Source organism: Salvia miltiorrhiza, chromosome 8 (assembly GCF_028751815.1).
Source record: "Salvia miltiorrhiza cultivar Shanhuang (shh) chromosome 8, IMPLAD_Smil_shh, whole genome shotgun sequence".
Taxonomy (NCBI): Eukaryota; Viridiplantae; Streptophyta; class Magnoliopsida; order Lamiales; family Lamiaceae; genus Salvia; species Salvia miltiorrhiza.
The window spans coordinates 18,976,128-19,000,303 of NC_080394.1; the positions used below are offsets into that span (position 1 = coordinate 18,976,128).

At 35.9% G+C, this 24,176-nt stretch overlaps 2 protein-coding genes across 2 annotated transcripts in view; one reads left to right on the forward strand and one right to left on the reverse strand.

The window, feature by feature from the left end:
- LOC131001564 (MLO-like protein 4) overlaps positions 1–21,493 on the forward strand; it is a 182,515-nt gene extending 161,022 nt beyond the window's left edge. Inside the window, exon 16 of the transcript XR_009093970.1 lies at positions 21,397–21,493. The gene's annotated coding sequence lies outside the window, so the exon portion shown is untranslated. The remainder of the gene's footprint in view (positions 1–21,396) is intronic.
- Positions 2,616–11,505, reverse strand: LOC131001535 (phospholipase D delta-like). Its single transcript, XM_057927939.1, has 10 exons — positions 10,103–11,505; positions 8,963–9,079; positions 8,307–8,501; positions 6,704–7,012; positions 6,549–6,617; positions 6,228–6,375; positions 5,738–5,886; positions 4,511–4,669; positions 3,607–3,807; positions 2,616–3,175 (listed from the first exon to the last, which is right to left on the reverse strand). The coding sequence occupies exons 1-10, from the start codon at positions 11,045–11,047 to the stop codon at positions 2,879–2,881; spliced, it is 2,589 nt and encodes an 862-aa protein (XP_057783922.1). The 5' UTR covers positions 11,048–11,505; the 3' UTR covers positions 2,616–2,878.
- Positions 21,494–24,176: the final 2,683 nt, after the last annotated feature.

Sequence of the window (24,176 nt, forward strand, 5' to 3'; positions counted from 1 at the left end):
TTTCATTGGTACGTCTTAATATGTTAATTGGACCAATCTATTTTATTTTGGGTATTTTTTGTTTAGATCATTCATACTTATTTAGGTTTGAATTGTATTTGTTAGCCTAAACTCTAAATCTTTAGTTTTCGGGCTAGCCCATCAAGTTAGAATATTTATGATAAAAATACAACATACATGACTTTTTCTTATATCATATTTTTGTAATAAATATATTCCCAATCAAAACACATAATCTTATATTAAATATAAAAACGAGTGTTATTTCAACATCGACTTACATAAAATTAATAAGAAATTTAATGAGGTAAAGATTTCATGCATATTTAACCTAAATGCTTATATTTCTTTAACATGTAAGAAAGTTTTTAGTTGAACATTGTAAAAAACAAAAATACATTCTACATGTATTAAAACCTTGTTACAAAATTAAAAAACAAAGTAAGAAGTTTGACAACTAAGTAATAGGAGAATTTTCTGTTAATCAGGTCAATTCACTCGATTTTCGAGCTAACTTTATCGTGTTCGGGCTATTAACCATTCAGACTTTTTTTATTCGATCTAAAATTTCTTGACCCTAACCTCTCGAGCTATTCAGACTGACCCATCAATTTCGAGTTACTTGACATCATTACATACTTCCTCCATCCGTGAAGCATCTTCCTAAGGGAGGTGGCATTTGTTTTAAGAAAAAAATAGTTATATATTTGATGAGTGAAAAAGAGATCATACAACTTAGAAAAAATGGTGATTGTCAATGAGGTTATTTAAAAAAATTGTGGGTCCATTAGTGACCCCATATGTAAATATATGAGAACTGTAAGTTAGTGAAATTATTTTAAAAAATAAATTAGAAAGATACTCCCTTCGTCCACGAAATGAGTACCCATTTGTGGACGGCACGGGTTTTAAGAAATGTATGGAGTGTAGTGTGAATAGTTTAAGGGTCCCATTTTTAGTGTATTAATTAAAGAGATGTGTGTGGTACACTTGCCAAAAAAGGAAATGAGTACTCATTTCGTGGACGGACGAAAAAGTAAATATGGGTACTCATTTCGTGGACGGAGGGAGTATAATATTTGACAAACAAAAATGAAAAAGTACAAAGAGTTTCGTGGACTGATGGAATATGACGTATATATCCATAGAGTTTGATGGAAACCGTCTTGATATAAAAATTAGGAACCAATCTACTCCTTCCGTCCCACTATAAGTGAGACTCTTTCTATTTTGGGTAGAGCTGGCAAAACGGGTCCGGTCCGACGAGCCGGCCCGACCCGCCCGTGTTTATGGCTGGGTTGGGCTGTACAAAATGTAGGCCAAAAAAAATCGGGCCTAAAAAGCCCACCCAATTAGCCCGCCTGGCTAATCGGGCCCGGGGCTAAAAAGCCTGGGGTTTTCGGGCTAAAAAGCCCGCCCGGTTGAATTTTTAAAATATATTTTTATTAATTTAATTTTAATTAAATATTCTATTTTAAATTTTAATATACTAAAATTTGAGAACATTTTATTATTGAAATTTGAAATTGTGGTATATTCTTTTTGAGGAAATTTTATTATTGAAATTTGAAATTGGGGGATGTAGTGATTGGTATTGATTTCACAGGTTAGAAAAATAGTTTGTAAAATCAATATAATATTAAGATAATTTGTAGTATTCAAAATTTCATATTTTTCATTCGTTCATCATTTTTTTGTGTTATCCTTGTGCATTATTGTTGGATTATGAAATGAGTTCGATTTATTAAATTATCATATAAATTATTGGATTAAATAAAATGTTGATGTCTGTGTTCCCACATTTGAAATAGTCGATTTGGGAGAGTTGAAAATTCCCACATTTGTAATGAGTAACAAATGAATATAAAGGAGAAATTTTTAATTTCTTTGCTTATGTTGTTATCGATTGTAGTAGATTAGTAGGACTTTATATTTCTATTTTGTCTATATTTATTATTTGGATTTATTTTAGTTTATTTAAATTTTTGTAAAAAAAAATAGGATTTAATGAAAAAAAATTCATTGGGCAGGTTTGGCCCGGTCGAGGCTGGACTGGGCCTGAAAATTGACAGCCCGATCGATTTATGGCCGGGCCAACCCGACCCGGTAAATCTCAAAAGCCCGCCGGGCCGGCCCGGCCCGACCCGCCAGTTTTGTTAGCTCTAATTTTGGGTATCCTATCATAAGTGAGACTCTTTTTTTTTAGTAAATTTTTTACCCTTTAAACACCTTTTCACTTTTTCACCTACACACAAAATACACCTTTCTTAATTCTCATGCCAAAAAAAGAGTTTCACTTATAGTGGACGGAGGGAGTAATTTATAAATTTCGGCTAAATAAATGGCCTTGATTTTCGTGTTCAACAATGTATTTTATATTATTACAATAAATAAATTTTTATAATAATAATAATAATAATAATAATAATAATAATAATAATAATAATAATAATAAGTAAATCATACAAAGCTACAGAAAATAAATAATTCTATACGATTCTTAACTTGAAAAGCTCAATAATTCTTTTAGCACTAAAACAGTTTCAAAAAATTTAAATGGAATGCAAACACTTACGTTAGAAAGTAATATGTTGAAATCTACAACGAATGCTATATTGCTATGTCAAAGTTACATCTTATTTCAGTTGCAAATAACAACATAAACAACACACAATTTACAATCACAATCTTCAGCCCGCTCTCCATATACCAATATATATATCCAGACACGCATACAGTGAATTTACACAGACCCAAATCCAACATTTTATCCCCTGATTCAATACAAAGAAGAAAAGGAAATGCAAACAATCAATTTATACACAAACACTAGTTGATTACAAGGTCTAATACTCACCACATACACATGCAGTTGACATCACGTTGTCAAGATATCGGGTATGGTGGGAGAATGGGCTCCGAGAACTCTGCCCCCAATATCAGGGAAGTTCTCGTGTCCTTGCAGCGGTTTTACGTTGCCGTCTACATCAACATCCACCGGATACTTGAGAAGATGACCTTGCAACTCTTTAAATTCATCGCCCGTGTATCTCCCCCAATTATCATCAGCAATTTTGTTCACTCTCTTCACGCACTCCAGATCCTCTGGCTTGTTGTAACAATCTTCGAGCATCCCAAGATGCTCGGCCCATAGCGACATTCTATATCCATAAATCTGCATATTTGAGTGAGTAACCGTTTAGAGGTCAGAGCACACTAGTCAACAACTTCATTTTAAAGAAAGTACTTGAATAATAACTAGTCAAAATACAAAACTACCATTATGTGAATTTAAAAATATTTCCATTACATTCGTCTCATGGTGCATATAAATCACAAAAAATATCAAACCACATACTTACAAGACTAAAGATCATAACAATGGCATCAATAAAATACACACTACCGCATGAAAATATGGAACATATATAAGAACCTGCCTTAAAAAATGTCTGCATGATATCAAGCTGCAGAATACAATACAAATATACTATAAATAATTCTTCTAAAAATATGCTGATGATTAGACAATAATAAGAAAGTAAGTAATCTAACAACCATATATAGATGCTAAGAGCAGCAAAAACCTCTCAAAAGCTAACAAACCTGGCCATGTGGATGTTTTTGCTTCTTTTCCCAAGTATGATGAGGTTGATATCCACCCATTGCTATCTCTGTGTCTTTTGTGCCAGCCATTGATCTCTGATTTATATTGGCTGATCCTATTATTACATACTCATCATCCACTACCATTCCTTTGGCATGCACATAAATCATGAACCGCTGAAACTTTTGCGCTTCCGAAATCTGAGTAAATCACATATTAATATTAAGATAGAGAACCTCATATAGGCACAATCTAAGGGGAAAGAACTATGCATATACAAATCCACTATATTTACGTGTTGCTTTATTGATGTTCATTTTCTCAGTAATTCACAGTTGCTCTTGTCCAATTTCAGGTTGTGAATAAGTTATTTAATTCATCTTTGCTGACTGGCTAATCTCTTACACGTCGATGAGGTTTATGCTTCTTAATTTCTATATGAATTGTTTAAGGCCAAATTGTACATACATGTCAATTTATCAAAGAAGCATAAACCTCATCAACGTGTAAGAGATTAGCCAGTCAGCAAAGATGAGCTAGCTGCAGTATAGTGGTCCAGTCATCAATTTAATAGCTTACCTGCTCTACTCACGTGTACCTTTTTTGAAAGTTATGTATGAAATTTTCTTATATTTTCAAACCAGTGGACAACTATGTGGATACTATCAATGGAATTTATAACTATTAGACTAAGCTGCTTTATTTTCTTCAAAATCAGCCTATGTAAGGATCAGTTTGTCCTGCTTAGAACTACTTCCATGCCAGGCAACCTTATCTCAGGCACAGTCAATAATCCGCTTTCCATATTCCTCTCTGATTGGGTGATCGTTTGTTATATCATCATAATGTCGATTCATGAATCTCCATATTCTAAACACAAGAATAGATGGACCTCGTTCTAACCTTAGCAGCATCTTCAGAGGCCTGAGCACAAGAACCTGTAATCTGTTCCCGTTTTCCAATGCAGTAGAAATTCAAGTAGTCTAGTGGATGTGCATTTTCGAGTTTCATTGATTTGATCTCTTTTGCAATAACTTGATACATCATCTGCATTGTTTGGCCCTGTTGTATAAACAGGCATGTAAGGAGAACAATCTTATGAACTGAGAATTTTAAAGACTGACTTCATAACATCACCACGATACCACTTAAGTGTGTTCTCTTTAATGGAAAAGGAAGGAAACATGTTTTTTCACCTTTTTTCCACCCTTTTCACATGTTCTATATGGAAAAAAATTCGGGGAGCCCCTTATCCCTCCTTTTCACTCTAATTCATGATAACATCATCATGGGGTATTGATGTGATAAACTATGTTTTCCACCTTATAAAACATGGGATGAAAAAGATGGGGTTCAAAACTTTCCCTTCTTTTCTTATCCTTCCTTCTCTCATGATAAAGTTGAAACCTCTTTGGTTGTAAATTTATCATGAGAAAAGGAGGGATAAGAAAACATGGGAAATTTTTTATCTTCCTCATCTTTTTTATCTCATGTTCTTTAAGGTGGAAAACATAGTTTATCAAATCAATACCCCAAGGACAATTTTATCACATCAATCCCCCGTGATATTATCATGAATTGGAGCGAAAAGGAGGGAAAAGGGGCTGCCCGATTTTTTTTTCATCCTGCCCGGGGAAAATTATCCTTCTTACAGAACATGTGAAAATGGTGGAAAAAGGGTGAAAATATATGTTTTCCACTCTTAAGAGTTAGAGCCTAGAAAATAAATAATACTACCAATAAAACCAACATGCAGTTCTATTTATTGACTATCATAAATGAATCTCGCAGTTTACTGATAACATGATTAAAATATGTGTATATGTTTTCATTTCCAAACCTCACTTATTACCAAGGTCTCTAACAAACCATGGAACAAACAGTAACTTCTCAACCTAACATCAGTAGATTCTTTTAGAAGCCTTCCATGTTTTCCTATTTGAACAAAAAAAGAAAAGGCAGAAAAACTATGGCCTCTATTACACTGCAAAATCTAACATCAATAATTGCCATATGTAACAAAGTAATGCATATTGATCCACGTAGTACATTACTATTAACAAAGATACTTTTGAACCCAGTATATGCATCAAGGTGCAATTTGTCAACCATAAATAAACTGTAAATTACCTGCCAAAATAAAATTTCTTGCACAACATTGTCCTTGGGATTTCCCTCGGGCCACATTGGTATAATAATGTACACAGCAAATCTCTCGTTAGCTCTTATTTTACTAGTAATTTTCAATGCCAACTCCATAGGAATTAGATGATCAGCCCCTGCCATTATCACAAGAGAGAATATATCATTGACATGCTGGTAAACTAGCACATAGAAAAACTGGTCAAAAAAAGAGGAAGAAAAAATTACTCATCATATTATTGAATAAGTAGACAGAATCTTATTTATTATGATAGCATGTATGCAATACAGCAATAGCATATTTTCAAACCTACATAACATCTCTCAATCATTCGAACTTACACAAGATCCCACAAACTAAAGTTGTCTCAAGACTGTTCATGCATGAATCAAAATTAAGTATAAATGTCTCAACCAAACAGTAAGCAGAAACTAGAGAGAAAATTAATTTAAGGAAAATGAGGAAATTGATCTTTACCTGCATCTTTGTATGATGGCCAAGCATATGAAGAACCAAGAAAGTATTGATTTTCAATATAGATAAAATGCTGAGCAGATCTTATTGCTTGAATGTATGCTGTTTGAATGCTTTTGTCTATCACCAAATTCTTGGAGCAAATAAGGTTCTGCGATCAAACAAAGTTTATTAAAAAAAGGAAAAGGAAAAGAGCAACCATTATGAAATGACGGGTGAAAAACTGAAAATCAAAGAACTCTGTAAAAAAAGCATATATCCCACAATTTTAGCGGTTTTACATAGAAAAGATGCCAAAAGACAAAGGTAGGAGGATGTTTTAACCTGTTCCTCAGCTTCATCATAGAATTTGGGAAAGCCTCTCAGTGACCCTGAATCAATGGACCTGAATATCTAAAGAAGAAAAACAAGACTAAATACAATCATCTCAAAATTATCAACCAATAATTTGCACTCTTCCAAATCTAGGGGATTCTAACCTGAACATGCCAATTTTCAGGGTGTTCTTCTCCAGACACATATAGCTTAGGATCATCCTCCTGAGAATACCTGTAAGTTCCATCCTTGTGCACAGAAAGGGCAGGGCTTAATATCCATGATATTCGCTCAATTTTTATCATGGCATCATCATTCCAATTGGACACCTTTTTCTTTAGTAGACTAAATTCTTTCCACTTGGTTGATTTCCGCCAACGTTGGGCAAAATTTATAAGAACATCATATGCAGCAGGTCCATCAATTCTGCAGTGCAAATCATGCCATGGCTGCCTTGGAGCTTGCATTCCTGCCTAAGTACGTAAAATGAAAAAAGTATGGATTCAAAGTCACTTAACAATCACCAACATAGTGTTGCAGGTAAAAAGACGGCATATCATCAAAAAATGTACTAAAAGGGATGCTAAGCAATCTCAAAAATTAACCAGATGGCATGTGCCCCTCACAGTCAGTAGCTTAAGATTATACTCTTTCCTTGGAACTCGGTTTCCTGCTTTTGAGTTCCATTTCTTACCATACAGAGTAGTAACCTCTTACACATTTCCCATTATTTTGACATTTGCTCAACTACCCAGTGATTTTCTCAATCTTAAGCTACAACCTCAAGGAGGACAAAGTAGGTATTTGAAGGTTAGGCAAGAACTAACTACCTCGTTTATGGTCCCTCCAGCCACAAGCAGTCGTGTTCTTTATACCTTGTACAGACTATATAAACTCTTGCCAACATGATTAATGAAATTCCAGTAATTATCCAAAGGTTGACAATTTTCAAGCTGACTGACTGAGTGGAGTTAATCATCAATGGTTCATTTCTTCTCAAATAAAGAAAATAAAAAAATCATCATTGGTTCATTTACCTTGATAACAGTAAGTTGTGATGATCACGAAAAGATTTCGCCTTCTTTAACTTACTTTGAGTATGTTAATGCAGTGATTAGATGAGGCAAATCAGTACAACTTCAACTTTATCCTATATAAACCAAACACATGAATGGGGTTTTATTCTTCTCTTCTTAACATCCATCACCTGAGGGTCAAACTAATTATCCTGGAAACAGAAGAGGAGATAGAAAATAAAATCGAGACAAGAGGAAACTAGCAAAGGCCAACTAGGTACACTGCATATTTCTGATGCTAGATATAGTTCTATTTTATTAGTTTGGTTTAATTTTATTAACAAGTCTGTCGGGCTTTTAGATTATTGGGCCAGAGGAACTATTTACGTGCTTTAGTTGAGTTAGTAGGTTAGGATTTGATTACATCCTAAGCACCGCTCACACTTGGGGCAGGTTCTCCTGTAAGTTCTCTTTCTTCTCTTTCAGTTCATTCCTTTCTATGTATAGTTTGGTTTTATTAATCTTTCATCTCAATAAACACATCACTCTATCACAGTTCAAATTGTAGATCATTTAGGATTGATTAAGAACGTTGAGCTCATACGAACTCATAAAGGAGGGAAGTAATCTATATAATGTATGTGCACACCACAGGTCCACAACCGTCATACAGCGTTTAAACTATAATACAGGAAAGACAGACTAGACATGTCTATCAAAAACTAAAGCAACTACATAATAAAATACTCACCGGAAATGTAGGCTGATGAAAATCATCCTTAAAACAAGTGTCAAGATCACGGAACAGTCGATGATCAGGTGTATCATAACGTCCATCACACAGATCAAGACCTCCTATAAAGGCAGTGATTTTTCGATTATTTCCAGGTGCTTGAGTATCAACAAGAACACATTTCTGGTGGTGTGTAAACACGCCTCCAACTACCTGGAGCAAGATTACAAAAGTAACTCAGCAGAAAATTGAAGCTTGTGGGAGAACGAAGCTAGTAAGCTTCTGGGGACAGCGTTCAGAAAATTAGCAGGAACCGAAATCACTCAAGATGAGCAGTATGAAAGATAAAATTATGCCACAGCTTCTGAGGACAATGCAAAATTGGCTAGCTTATGAACAGTTTCCAATAATGTTTTGTTTGTACATATATTTGCTATCATTTAAGGCTTCCTCAACAGCCTTGTCATGTTTAAAGTCATGGTCCTTCTTTCCCGATCTGATAGTTTCTTTTCTTCACAAGAAAGATATAAACATGCTATGAAAGTGCTCCCTTGGGTTGCATTTCAAAGTAGCTACAAGGTCCAAAAATACATCATAAACTTAACCTACTTAAAACATAAGAAAGACTAATAAGACACATCCAAATAAAAACAGCAACTGTATAAAAACTCTACCTGTTGTTTAATATAGCTAAGTTTACTGCTCCCATAACGTGGTGATAGAACACAAATTACAGATGAATGCTTAAAAAACTTCTTGGTCTCTTCATCATGAGTTTGCATCACACCTGTCTGCATCCAAGGACACCAAACTATTAATCATTAAATCTATGTTAATTAAGTTATACCACTAATAGAACTATTCATACAGAAGGGGAATACGGAACCTTGCTATTAAAGAATCAAAGCATACAGATATCTGAGTTAGCATGCTATATATTGCAAAGCAAGATGTTAAAGTGAATTGCTGTTCAAAGCATCAGTTTCTTTAAGATTGCACCAAAGATTTACTCTTTGAACCAACTTTTACAAGATAAACCAATAAAAGGGGAGTGAAAACAGGCAGTATATGGTCAAAAGCATATATGTGATGTGAAGCAAATATGCTTAATGTTCCTGTTCAGCATCAGTTTCTTTAAGATTGCACCAAAGATTTAATCTTAGAAATGTAAAGTTCACTATTTTAATAAGGAACAGACATTTACTTATCTATTAACAAACAACCATTAAAGTACAAATAGGGAAGAACGTGTCCACCAATCACAAAGCAGGAAAAAACTCTAAACTAAAACATTAAGCTCCGGTCTGGTCTCACTTATACAAATCCCACCATAAGTTTTTCAGAAAGGAATCGCCAGTTATGCAAGCATACATTTAGTGATATCAAAATCTTAGTACTATTTCAAACATTCTTTGGTACCAGAGCTTTGCTATATTTAGTTTCATAAGCTTTGGTATATTTTAGAAAAATACTAGTATATGATTAAAGCTAGTCCATGAAAAATATGAAAAAAGCAGAATATACTTGGTGCTGAGCTCCAACATCAAATATGCCAGCGAAATAGTTAAAAGTAGAGAAGCATAATTAGCCCAAATAGATTAATTTTTTAAGCTGAGCTTTATCAATACAAGAATAAAATAATTGAACAAGTGCACATATTTTATAATATGCAGCATATAAAAGTCACTCCTCGGCCCCTTGATCTCCAAAAAATGTAACCTGCCTATACATAATCCCAACTTCAACGGCCACAGAAAGTATACTAAATAAGACTAACGAGATGAAGAATGAACAAGATATGCTACATATCATACCGTGTTGATGAGGAATTTATCATGCGAAGTCTTATCATCCCAAACCAACAGCAGAACTCGAACCCCTTCCTGAGACTTATACTTCAACAATTCCCCAAGCATCAGGTCCCCGCCTCGCGGCAAAGGTTTGGTGGGCTCTCTGATCAGCTTAATCTTATGAAAAACAGACCATCCAGTAATGTATATCAAATGATGCGCCTCAGTGATTGCATAGCATATATCCTCCCAACATGGGGCGTGGTACCGAGTTAGGCCATCATCTAGTTCGATTTTGGGCATATTGTCTGCATCCCTAACATGCGCATCCTGGTATAGAGTGACGGTGCTCCCTTTCCGAAGTGGAAAATAAGTGTTCCTAACCCCTCTGTACTTCGGGTCGCCGGCGACACCGTGCTTGTACATCGGATTTTTCGCACATGGAGTGAAAATCATCTTAATCCGCAGCGCGGTGTCGGGTTTCGGCGGCTTTCCCGACGGAGCAATGAGCGGGAACCAGTCGGAGAGCTCCTCGCCGGTGGCGATCTTCTCCGCCGGGATCAGAATTTTCCCCATCGTGTCGGCTCCGAAGACATCATTATCCTTCACCCGGATCTCCAGATTGGCGACCGGGTGCGCCAAGGGGATATGAAACCGCTCGTTCCACTTAGGGTTCTGCGAGTTGGAGATCACGCGCGTGCGAGCGAGAGTGGACTGGGGGACGGAGATGGTGACGTAGGGATCGCTGGTGATGATCTTCCGGTGGTGGTGGAGCTTCCTGTCGTGGCGGCTGCTGGCCTTGCTCCCGCCGCTGGCGTAGACGTCGGCTTCGCCGCCGGTTTGGCAGGCGGTGAAGCAGCAGCGGAGGCGCTCGGAGAAGAGGTCCATGTTTGGGAGCGAGCGCGCCTCGAAGATGTGGAGCTCCAAATCTCCATGCAAGTAGAGCACCGCCGGCTCGTCCGCCGCCATGAATCTAGGTGAATTGGATTAGGGTTTGGCCGCGGCGTCAGAGTGTGATTGCTGGGTAGAAGCGAGAATTAGGCGGGCATGAGATCTAGGAAAATGGCGTCGCCGGCAAAAACAGCAGTGGAGTAGAGAAGAGGAGAGCTGTAGAATGAAGTAACGGCCAAATTATTAATTATGATTTTCTTATTGGGAAATGATTACAAGAGTGACAACACAGCATAGGATATATCAATATCACTATTCTTTTAATTAGATTTGTCTCTGTAACGGATACAATACAACTGTAATAAGATCTCGTACTCCATTTTAGTGCGAATGAAATTAAAAGAAAATAAAACTACACAAGATATATATCGATCGTAATTCTCCTATTCAATAAGAGAAAATCTCAAACATATAAAAAAAAAAACATAAAGAGAAATTACAATTAGAGCTGCTCTTGGTAAATTTTTGGTTTAAATTAAGTGTTGAGCAAAGGGGGTATTGGCGTATAAGAATGGGAATAGTAGATGCAAGCACGTGAATCGTGGCCGCGGCCCCGCGTTTCCTCTTTCGAATAAATAGCACGTTGTGGTCTGAAAGTTTTACTACTAATATTTTTATGCGGAATGTGTATACACGTACTTAAATAGATTTGAGAAATCATAAATATTCGACAACTGTTTTTTTATTTTTAGAAAAATGTAAGGTCCAAATTAGGGGTGAGCAGAAACCGAACCGACACTGAAAATCGAATCAAATTGTTTGATGCGATTCGGTTCCAATTCTATTGGTTTGATTTTCGATTTGATTTTGAAAAGTACAAACCGAAAAATTTCAATTTGACGTCGGTTTTCATTTTTTTGGTTCGATTTTAAGCCGAACCGAACCGATACATATTAATATTTTAAGTATTATATATAATTATTTTTCTAATTTTTTAACCTAAAAGTAAAACCCTAATTCAGAATTTCTCCCAAGTCCCAGCCCAGCCCTTCGTCCCTCACACCCGCCGCTCTCTCCCTTCCAACCTCCTCCTCTCTTCACTCGCCTATCGCCTCCACTTGTGCCCTCCGGCGATCGTCGGCTCGTCGCTGACTCGCCTACCACGTACAGCCCCCTGCCCAAGCGCGACTCACCCCTTCGGCCCTTCCGCGACAGCCCCCTGCCGTCCGCCACTCCTCTGCGTCGCCAATAGCCCAGACTCGGCCTCCGGCGGCAGCCCCTGCTCGGCTTCCGGCTTCTATTTTCCAGCTTCCCCTTCCGGCGCGGCCTACCATCATCGTCGGTTCGGTAAATCGAACCGAAACTGACGGTTTTACCGGTTCGGTTTCGGTTCGGTTTTCGGTTTTGAGTTTTTGGTTCGGTTTTGCACCGAACCTAACCGATGCTCACCCCTAATCCAAATAGCCTAAAGTAAGCCTAAGTGACTAATGATGGGATTACACCGTTGTTTGTAAAATTAATTAATTAATTTTTTTAAAGATATAAGATGCATGTATGTTACACTTCAGCTAATCAAATACCTATTATAAATTAGACTAATTATCCAAACAAATACAACCCAATACCCACACAAATTAAATATAACTTACAAGTTATCGGTGGGACATAAATCAATAACTTCAAGAGAGAGAGTCTTTTGATGCATCAGCTTTACTGTTTGGACTAGATCTCTTCTAAGAGAAAGCCTAGAGATTTAGTTGGTTGAGAAGCCGAGAAAATGATAACAAATTCGATTGATGCATGCTTGACCAGTGCAAGATTTTCGATAAAGAAATTGTTTGTGACTAGGGCTAGTTAAACGGTTTCGGTTATCCGGTTAAAACCGTAACCAAATCAAAAAAACCGGTTATCGGTTAACCGAAAACTGATTTTTATCGGTTCGGTTACCGGTTAGTGTCTTTGTCATTAATCAATTAACCGGATTAACCGATTTATTTTTTAAATTAATTAATAAATATATATTTTAGGGATAATTGCGTGAAAATACACAAACTTTGCCAAAAATTCATATTTGACGCGAAGTTAGGATTTTACATTTTAATACACCAACTTTCGTTGTTGTCCAAATTTGACACGACTTAATTCTTAAATATTCAAAAACAACCCCTTTTTGTAAATAATTATACAAAGACCCACTTATGTTATTATTTGGGACATTTAAACCAAAACAAGATATTTCCTTATGATGTTTTCTTTTAATCTTTGATCCGCGCCTAAAATGGTTTAAAAGAAAACATCATAAGGAAATATCTTGTTTTGGTTTAAATGTCCCAAGTTATAACATAAGTGGGTCTTTGTATAATTATTTACAAAAAGGGGTTGTTTTTTGAATTTTTAAGAATTAAGTCGTGTTAAATTTGGACAACAACGAAAGTTGATGTATTAAAATGTAAAATCCTAACTTCGCGTCAAATATGAATTTTTGGCAAAGTTTGTGTATTTAGGTGCAATTTTCCCTATATTTTAATATTATAATTTAAAAAATACTTAAAATTAAAAATCAAATCACAAATTCACAATTAGACTAGGGCTTTCTCTATTTCTGTTTCTGCCGTCTGCGAACTACTTCTGCCATTCCGGCAATTCCGCTCAGCAGACGCCTCTCCGACATCCCAGCCACCCCTACCGGCGCCGCAGCCGCAGCAGTCCCGTTCAGCCTCCCAACAGCCCAGGCCGCAGGGTCGCAGCCGTCTACGTTCAGCCTCCCAGCAGCCGTCTCCCAGCACCAGCACCTCGACTCTGGCGGCCACACCAGCACGGCGAGACACGCCCTCGACTTCGGCAGCCACACCAGCACAGCTTCTACTTCTTGAAAGGTAAGTTTTTTTTTCCCGATACCTCTTTCTGCCATGTTATCAGGAATGTTTGCTTCTATATTGTTTGCATCGTTGAATTTGTTGATTTGGTTATATTTTTCAATATGGTGTTGATATGGCGTGATAATCTTCTTCCTCTTGTGCAATTCAAATTATGAAAAAGTGAGTTGATGTTTGGGGACATGCTGGGTAAATTAATTGAGTATCTATCTTAATGATGAGCAAGGCGATACATGAGGCGAAAGTTTAAGCTTTAACATTTCTGTTAGTCTCTATTTAGAAGATAACAATAATGTGTAAGTGAAGCACATGGAAGAGGAAAATGGAAAGAGAACCGGGTCATAAAGAACTCTAAGAAGCATATGAAAATCTATTTAGTTCCAAGTGATCTAAACTCATTCCTAGCAAGCCATGATAGTTTCTTGAAGTTGCAATTTCAGGCAATCTATGCTATATGGGCCGATTATTTGGTATCTATTTGAATTGCAAAATATACTTTGCTGATTGCATTTAAACGATTATGGTTGTGTGCATAAGTACACTTAAGTAAAATATTGACAACCTTAGCAGCTAGACAAAAACTCGTAATTTAGCATTTAGAAAATGAAATGAAGGAAAGCATAGCACTAGCTAATGATACGAGAACAAAGGAAAGTTCCTTCATATGCTGTGATTGTAAGAAAAGTCTCTAGCAGTAGGCCAATGAGGTCATGACACGACAACAAGTGCTGCTGACCTTAAATAAAATGTTAAAGAGTCCTTAAAAGTACATTGAGAAGCAACTTTTCCTTGTTGTAGGGAATGACTTTATCTTCTTAAAGAGTAGTGAATCCACCTTCCAATGAAACATTAATAGTTTTCTAGCAAACTTGGACAAGACCAGAACCTCTGTTTCTTTTTCTTTAGTCTTCAGTTTATTACTTGATGAAACCTACTAGTGACTATTTTTTGTTTTTCTCAATTAGATGGAGATAGTTGAAGATGAATCACAATCTATCACACAACAAGCTAGTAATATGTTTGGTCCGATATGTTTGAGGAAGTTGAAATACGTGAACTCAAAGAAGACGCACGTGAAGAAGTTGAAGAACCAAAGGCAAAAAAAGCTCGGAAATCTTCAGGGACAAGGTCCACTGTTTGGGATTATTATATTCAGATTATGGATGGAGAAGGGGATAAAAGGTTAAGAAAGGGAAATGCAAACGGTGTGGCAAACTAATAAGGGCTGATCCGAATAGAAACAACACCACTGCTTTGAAGAACCATACTACTTCGTGCTTGAATAAGCATCAAGCAACAACTAGTCAATCGGTTCTCAACTTACAACCCATTACTAATGGAACAGGGTCGTTGACAAGTTGAAAATTCGATCAAAATGTTGTTAGAATGGCATTGTGTCAGATGATCATCATAGATGAACTTCCATTTAGATTTGTCGAGCGTGAAGGGTTCAAGATGTTTATGGAGGCTGCATGTCCTATGTTCAAGATCCCGGGCAGACAAACAATACGAGCTGATCGTATGAGATTGTTTTTGGCGGAAGGTGATCTTGAAATCTTTTTTCCAAGTTAAAGGCATGGGACGAGTGTCGATCACGACTGATAGTTGGACAGGGATCAACAACACAAATTTTATTTGTGTCACAACACATTGCATTGACAAGGAATGAAAATTGCATAAAAAGATAATAAGTTTTCACAAGTGTACTAGTCGCACATGTGATGATCTTGCTACTGCAATCATATCATCCATGGAGGAGTGGAGCTTGCATAAGGTACTTTGTTGCACGATGGACAATGCAACGGCAAATGATGCTGCAATTAGATACATAAAGCCAGACTTTGAGAGGTGGGGGACAAGTGTTGTTGGTGTCAAGTATTTGCATATGCGTTGTGTTGCTCACGTCCTAAACTTGATTGTGAATGATGGATTGGATGAGATTGGCATGTCCGTGAGACGAGTAAGAGAAGCCGTCAAATGGATGAAGGCATCACCATCTAGAGTGGACAAGTTCAGAAGTTATGCGGTGGCCTTGGAGATTGAGTGCAACAAGTCTTTGACTTTGGATGTGCCGACGAGATGGAACTCTACCTATTTGATGCTCGAGCTGGCTGTGCCATATAAGGAGATCTTCGATCTACATGTGTATGTAAATCATGAATTTGTACATGATTTGAATCAGAAGAAGTACAAAAACATGACAATTGGAGTTCCTGACAGCTTTGACTGGGCTAAAGTGAATATGCTTTGTGATTATTTAGCCAGATTTCATGATTTGACACTTCTCGTCTCATGTACCACATATGTCTCATCTCATTTATTTTTCAAGGAAATGTGCTCTATCTTTGATTTCATGATTTGACACTTCTCTTCTCAGGTACCACATATGTCTCAGGCCATTTATTTTTCAAGGAAATGTGCTCTATCTTTGAGTTCATTACTCAGTTACAGAGGGATGAAGATGCTGAGATTAGTACCATGGCCGATGAGATGAAGGCGAAGCTTGGAAATTATTGGTTGGAAACAGATCAGGTGAACCCGAGAATGAACAAGTTGCTTTATATTGCTGCATTGTTAGATCAAAGACAGAAGATCACATATGAGGAAAAGTGCTTAAGGAAAGTTTATGCTCCTCAACGAGCGATTGAATTGTTGGTGGAGGTGCGCAACTCATTGAATGAGTTGTTTGAGTATTACAAGAAACAACTTACTTCAATTGAGGAAGCACTTGCCAATGCACCTACTTCGGTTCAAATTGAACCTCGAGTTAGCGGTGCTCGAGGCCATGTTGATGTTATTTCTGATGATAGTGAAGATAAAGATTCAGGCGATATATCAGAGATTACTGTGTACTTTGCTGAAAAGAAATATAAGCACAAAGCTATCGAGGGTGATCAGTTTGATATCGTACAGTGGTGGTCCAAAAATAGCCCGCGCTTCCTTATTCTATCCGAGATGGTGAGGAACATCATGGCTATCCCTATATCGAGCATTGCTTCTGAGGCTACATTTAGCACGGGGGGTCGTGTTTTATCTCAATTTAGAAGCTCGTTGACTGCTAATATGGTAGAGGCTTTGATATGCGCTGAGGATTAGCTCAAATCTAGTTCATCGGATAAATTTATCTAAGATGAAGAAGATGTGCCTGAAACTAAGTTAGAGAAAGAGTTTGAATCGGGTGAGTACTTTAATGTCTTATAAACTATAAAATTCAAATCATTACACATATGCTAATTATTCTTCTTGTTTTAATTTTAAAAAATTTACAGTTTTGACACAACTTGGGATGAGTAGTGGTGGAGGACATGGAGTACGTGGGGGAACTAGTGGAGATATTCCTAGTCAGACAAGCCAAAGTGCCTTACCCTGAATCTGTTTCTTTGTTGTTGGTGTTGGACTTTAGACTTTTGTTACTTTATGTTTTATGTTATGTTTGTTGGTGGAGTTTAGACTAATTTCATTAGACTTTTTTATGGATTGAAAGTAATTAACTTATTATTGTAGCTTTTGGTTATAATATGTGTTAGTTTGTTTAATTTTATTGTCGTTAATTGTTTCCTAGGTTGAGAATTCATTTATTAGAGGTGTTCATTTTTTTTAATATAAAAATACAAGTTTCTATAGATAATCACAAGTCATTAGTTGGTGGAGTGGATAAGACCTTACCCTTTCTTTCAAAGGGCAAAGGGCAAGAGTTCGAATCCTATTGCCAACATTCTAAAATTTTGAATTTTCAGAATTTCTAAGCTGCCTCAATTAATCCGGTTAATCGAATTAACCGGTTTTTACGAACAAATTCAGAATTTATGTATTATTCGGTTAACCAAATTCTTAACTGGTTCGGTTACTGGTTAGGAAACTGCGCCTTATCCGGTTCCAGTTAATCGGTAAACCAGTTCGGTTAAAACCGAACCGAACCAGTTACCAGCCCTATTTGTGACCAATATGGTAAGGCATTTCATGACCTACTTTATCCATCCATCTTTGATACCATGCGACCCACGTGTCTGACGTCTTCAAATTGATGTAGAGGTCTCTCGTCGAAGCTTTTTCCTTCTCAAGGAACTCATTTCTGAGAGAAGAGAAACTCCATGTCTTCTTCAACAGTCTTGCTAGCTGTCAGATGCAAGTACCATTGTGAAACAATGGTTTCTCATGTTTTCCAAATCGAACTATGAGCATATATTTCCTTTGCTCGGATGGTGTGCAGAGGAACAACCCCAGGAAGTAGAGCTTCTGGTCGTCCTTGTTAATGATTTTTCGTTGTACTCTCGCCTTTCTCTTTGAGGAGTGAGGACCATCGAAATAAAATAAAAATTAATACAATGGCACTATAATTATGTTAGTCACTTAAAATTAATTTATGAGGCATAAAAGCTGTATTTGGTCAATCTAAAAAAAGTTGTATTTGGTCATAATCGTATTTAAGGAAAAATTTGATTTTTGAGGGTATTTAGACCTTATCCCTTTAAAAAAAGAGAAAAAAAAAATAAGAAGTTGTTGAATTTGCATTGTACTGAATCAGTGTTATCTATTATTGATCCTAATAGGGACATCTAGACAATGCACACTTCAATTTATAAACATTAAGGTTTGGGGTTCAAATTGCAATACTTCTCTTCCCCCTTCTTCAAGTGAAAATAAAAATGTTACATATTGTTGGAACATTGTATTAATTTAAGTGGGTGACATGTTGCTCGCTTTAATCAGCTTTCTTGTGGCTAGATATTTAATTTTGTGAAATTAAATTATGTACGATTGATCTTAATTGTGCGTTCATTTTTTTCAAATTCACTTTTAGTAACTTGAAGAACCAATAGGAGACACAAACATTGTATCGAGCAGCGTCTCAATATTGATGACACATGTGGGAGACGTGGGCTATAGTCCCATGTCAGCCTTCGAGATCTTTCCACTAACCCCATTGACGAGAGACATATAAATGGTATTTTTCTTGAGAATAATTCTTAAATACATATATATTTATTATATTATAAATTTTGAATTGTTAAGTATAATAGATCATAATTATAAATATTGTAGCCTTAATAAGTTTCTCAGGACTTCATAAAAGAAGTTTCTTAGGAGTTTCTCAAATATTGCAATCTTTGTATATTTTCAAGTTTTGTATAACAAGAAGTGCATTAATACTATAATTAATGCATTGAAATAAATAATTAATATATTACAAATCCATCTTTATAAACTTACATTCACATATAATACCTATGTGAAAAATAGTCAATAAGTCTAATTTGAATTAACATGTTATTTAAAAAAAAGTAGGTTGACTTTGGCCAAGTTGTATTTGTTGGGATAACTCTTTTTTATAAAGTTTGAAGTTCAAATACCACCTTGTAGGCTCACTATGACCCGCTATTAGGGGTGAGAAAAATACCTAAAATTCGAATATTCGATCTTAACTAAATCAAAATTGAAAGTTTGGTTTGAGTTTTTCGGGTTTTTGGATCGAATTGTATTAGATTGATATTTTTTAAATTCGAAAAAACTAAAATCTGAATCTTATCCTATAGATCTCACTCCCCACATAGTACATAGATTCAAATCTGGATCACACAATTTGACTACGTGGCTCACTAGGAGCGTGACACATGGCAGATATCTTCCAAAGCCTTCCAAGGCAAAATACACATAGGGGTAAAACAGGAATAATATTTTCAAATATATATATATATATATTAAATATTTTTTTAATCGATTTTTTTTCCATGGTCGTCGTCAAAATTATGCATATATTTGAACACAAATTTGCATATACATAAACACAAATATGTATAACGTTGGATAGAATTATGAATGAGAACATATGACCCATCGGGTAACCAGCGGCGGGAGCCACCTGACAGTGTCGCATAGTCCTACGCATATAATTTAACACAAATATGCATATACATAAATACATATATTAACAACGTTACACACAAATATGCATAGCACTATGCGACCCGTCAGGTCATATATTCTCATGCATATTTCTATCCAATGTTATGCATATTTGTGTTCAATTATATGCATAACTATGGCGGCGGCGAGCAGCAGCTAGAGGCACCAGAGGGGTCGCATAGTGATATTTTTCCATGCATATTTCTATCCAACGTTATACATATTTGTGTTTATGTTTACACATATTTGTGTTCAATTATAAGTATAATTTTGACGGCGGCCGTGCAAAAAGAATGACTTTTTCGACAAAAAAAGATAAAATGAAAATATAAATTATTTTTTAATTTTTTTTTTGAAAATTTTATTCATATTTTACTCGTGCTTGTAATTTGTCTTGGAAGGCATTTGTCACATGTCACGCTCGTAGTGCGCCACATACACACATTGTGTGGTTCATATTTTGGATTTATATACTATGATAAGAGGGTGGATCTACATGATCCACACACACCCACTCACTAACACTTGTCTTGGTTAGACGAGTACTCTTTTTTCTCTTTAAAGCTTTTCCTTCGGATTTTCTTAAAGAGATTTTAATGAGGCTCGGCCCTTAGTCTGCTCTCTTGTGCTTTCAAGGGTTTCTTTAGGTTTTTTTTCTTTCTTCTTTTAATAAAATCTTATTTTAATAATGGGTATGTGTGTGTGTGTGTGTGGAGGTTCAAATAAGAACTATTTTTAAAAATAACAACGGAGACCATTTTCAACCCTTCGATCGTGAAGATCTACGATGGATGAATGCCGTACGTATGTTCGAATTCTGCAGAGAGCGAAATTTTTATTTTTTCTGAGTGCAATAACTTTGTACATCCAATGCAGTGTTCTCACGATAAATGCAATTATTATAATAACCAACCCATATATATATATATATATATATATATATTAATTCTTAAAAAGTCAAATATTTCTAAATTCTAACCCTACACTCTCATCTTGGTTTATTATAATGAATGGTTTGTTAATTAGGAATTAATTCTATCGTAATTGTCTAATTAAGTTGGTATATATTTCAACATTTTTTTTTTCACATTTCGGATTTTTTTTGTTTGGATCAAATTTAAATTTATAACTACCTCACACTTGTGTTGTTGAGATATTTGATGATACTTTTCCATCGAATATATTTGTCTTTATTCAATTCTCTACTCTTATCAATAGTGCATAATTTGACGTCAATAGTTTGTTTGATAATATTTTTATTGGTCCCGAACGAGTACGTACTAGTGATTGAGGGGATACTTAAAAAAATTATTTCGTTTAGCTTGCTTAAGGCAAGGTCGGCTGATATGAGATTAAGCTGAAGATTAGTCAGATCAGCAGACACGGAATGTATGCTGAAAATCGTCCAAGTAAATTTTGTCTAATAGTGTGCGATTAGTTAGCAATCCTACTAACTGTTGAAAGCTTGTTAGTTGGACTAATAACTAATGTTGTGCGGAATGTGATGGTTAAGCTATTAGTGTGTTTATGAAAATCTTTAAGGTTTCAATTCAACTTAGTCAATGTTAATGCTAATCAGTAGATTGATTATGCTAATGAAAGGTATCTGCTGAAATTCACTCACACTTCAAGAGACATTGATCTTAGGGGGGTGTATTAGTTCAAGACTTTTAAAAGTCTATAAAAATCTGGGTGTATTCGTTCAAGACTTTTAAAAGTCTATGAAAATATGGGGGTATTCGTTAATCTATGTACTTTAAAGTTGGAATGACTCTCATTGATTTCGTTGAAAAAATAGACATGAACAAATCCGAAGACAGACCACGAGAATTCACAAATCTTCAAAAATTCCCGCGCTCGCTGGGTACTAGCGGCCGCTGGACCCAGCGCTCGTTGTCAACAATTCCAGCGCTCGCTGGGGCGTCACGGCCGCTCGGACAAGCCAGCGGTCGCCTTAGCCTTAGCGAGCGCTGGGCCCAACAAAATCTTTATAAATAGTAGCAGCCCGTCAGTTTATTTCATCATACAAAATTTGAAGCAGACTCCGAAAAAAAAAAACACAACTTTAGGATTCTGCATTGGCTATTAACAAGGTATTCTCTCATAAATCTTGTATCTTTATATTATTTTCTTATTCAATTTTTCTATTGCATAAATCTTGTATCTTTATAATTTGTTAGCAGCTGTATTCTGTTCTTCTATTGTATGTGAGTTGATTCCAGTTTTTGTTATTTTTATTTATACTTTCTTTTATTCATTGTTATAGTACTATATACGTATATATATTTTGTGTCTAGTAATATTATCATGGGAGATTCTCAACAACAAGACACGAAAAAGAGGGCAGTCTATGAACCATGGACTAAGGAACAAAGTGATGTATTGTTAGAAATTTTGGTTGAGTCTGTGAATCGGGGATGGCGTGATAATAGTGGTATCTTTAGCAAAGCAACTGTTGAAGAAAGAATACTTCATGTTCTTAATGAAAGACTTCGGTGTAATAAGACTTATAAGTTATAACCACTACCTAAGCCGTATCAAATGGTTTAAGAACTGTTGGACTATTTATTCAACACTCATGAAGTTTAACTCTGGTTTTGGTTATGACAACAATGCTAAAAAGTTCACGGCCCCGGATGAAGTATGAGATGCGTACTGTCAGGTAAACTTGTTAGGAATTATTTTTTTAAAACAATGTTATTTAAATAATATAGTTAATTAATAAATTTATTCTTTATGATGTTAGGCTCACCCAAAAGATGCATACTTGCGCCATGGGAATTGTCCGAATTATGAAGACTTGGAAATTGCTGTTGGAAACGGTGTGGCTGTAGGGAAAAACTCAATTGGATTGGGTAATGCTACTGATGCTAGGACATTAGGAGTTGATGAAAATAGAGCTCCGCACATACCATCATCCGGTTCCAAATCACCTTTGGTATTCCCTGAAGTGTCTGTGGACTCCACTCAGAGAAGAGCTCCCGCCAAAAGAAGTAGAGGCTAGTTTGAGATAAATTCTAGTCACACTGAAAAAAGTTCGCATCAGGAATTCATGGCAGAAATCAAAAAAATCACTACCACAATGGATGGAGTTCAAGCCTCTTGGTGAAACGACATACTATGCTAGAGAAAAGAGAAAGAGAAAAAACTTATACAACTTGGGATGCTATCAAAGAAATCTCAGATCTGACTGAAGACGTTCGCATCAAAGCATTTGACTTGCTTGATACCAAGTCAAAAAAGATGAATTTTTGAAAATGACTGTTGATGAACGTAAAAGTTGGATAGCTTACAAGATTAGAGATTAGAGGATAGTGATGATTTCAGTTATGTTTTTGGAACTATGTTTTTTTTTTGTTTGACCATCTTTTTATGAGTACATTGTTTTGTTGGTTTTTTATTTTAAGACTTTATTTTCTTCATTAATAAATTAGTATTTTTTGTTTGCATTTTTAGTCAAGTGCCTTTATTATTATTTCAATTATTGTTTCATTGTTTATATTGCAGCATGAATTATGAAGATAAAATTGAAGGTGAAATTGAAGATGAAATGGAAGATGAACTTGAAGATGAAATTGAAACAGAAATGCAGCTTGAATTTTCTGATCAGGTTAGGCTCTTGATGGAGGCAACTAAGGCAATTATCGTTTTATTGAGAAATATTATGACGATGCTTCCGACTATTGACAACTCTTTGATGCGACGACCAAAGACTCGGGAAAGATACCATTTTGTACGTACGTAATATGCTCGACGGAGATCCAAACAGTTTTTGGCAATTGTATAGAATGTATCCGGATGTCTTTATGAAATTATGCCGGATCATTAGAGAGAAAACTCATGTTTCAGATACACGATACACAACTGTTGAAAAAATGGTGGCAACATTCTTGATCATTGTAGGACACAACGATCGTTATTGTAATGTTCGTCAAATGTTTGATCGTTCGCATTTTGCTACTAGTCGGAACTTCAATAAAATCTTGAGAGCATTGAACACCATAGCACTGGACATGATGGTTAAGCCGACTACAGCAATACCCGCTAAAATTCGGAAAAGTACAAGATTTAATCATTTCTTTAAGGTATGGATCATTTCGATATTATATTGTTGCTCTTGTAGTATATCAAATTTTTTTGCTTTATTTGTATAACATATTCACTTTATTTTAGGATTGTATCGGAGCTATAGATGGAACTCATATCCCGGCCATTGTAACAGGCAGAGACGTAAGCAGTTATCGTAACCGTCATGGGGTGCAATAGCAAAATGTTTTGGCAGCTTGCAACTTTGATTTGCAGTTCATCTATGTGCTTAGTGGATGGGAAGGCTCGGCCCATGATTCAAAACTTTTAAGTGACGCATTATCGAGACCTAATGGACTTCATATGCCTCAAGGTAAATATTTCCTTGTTGATTGTGGATT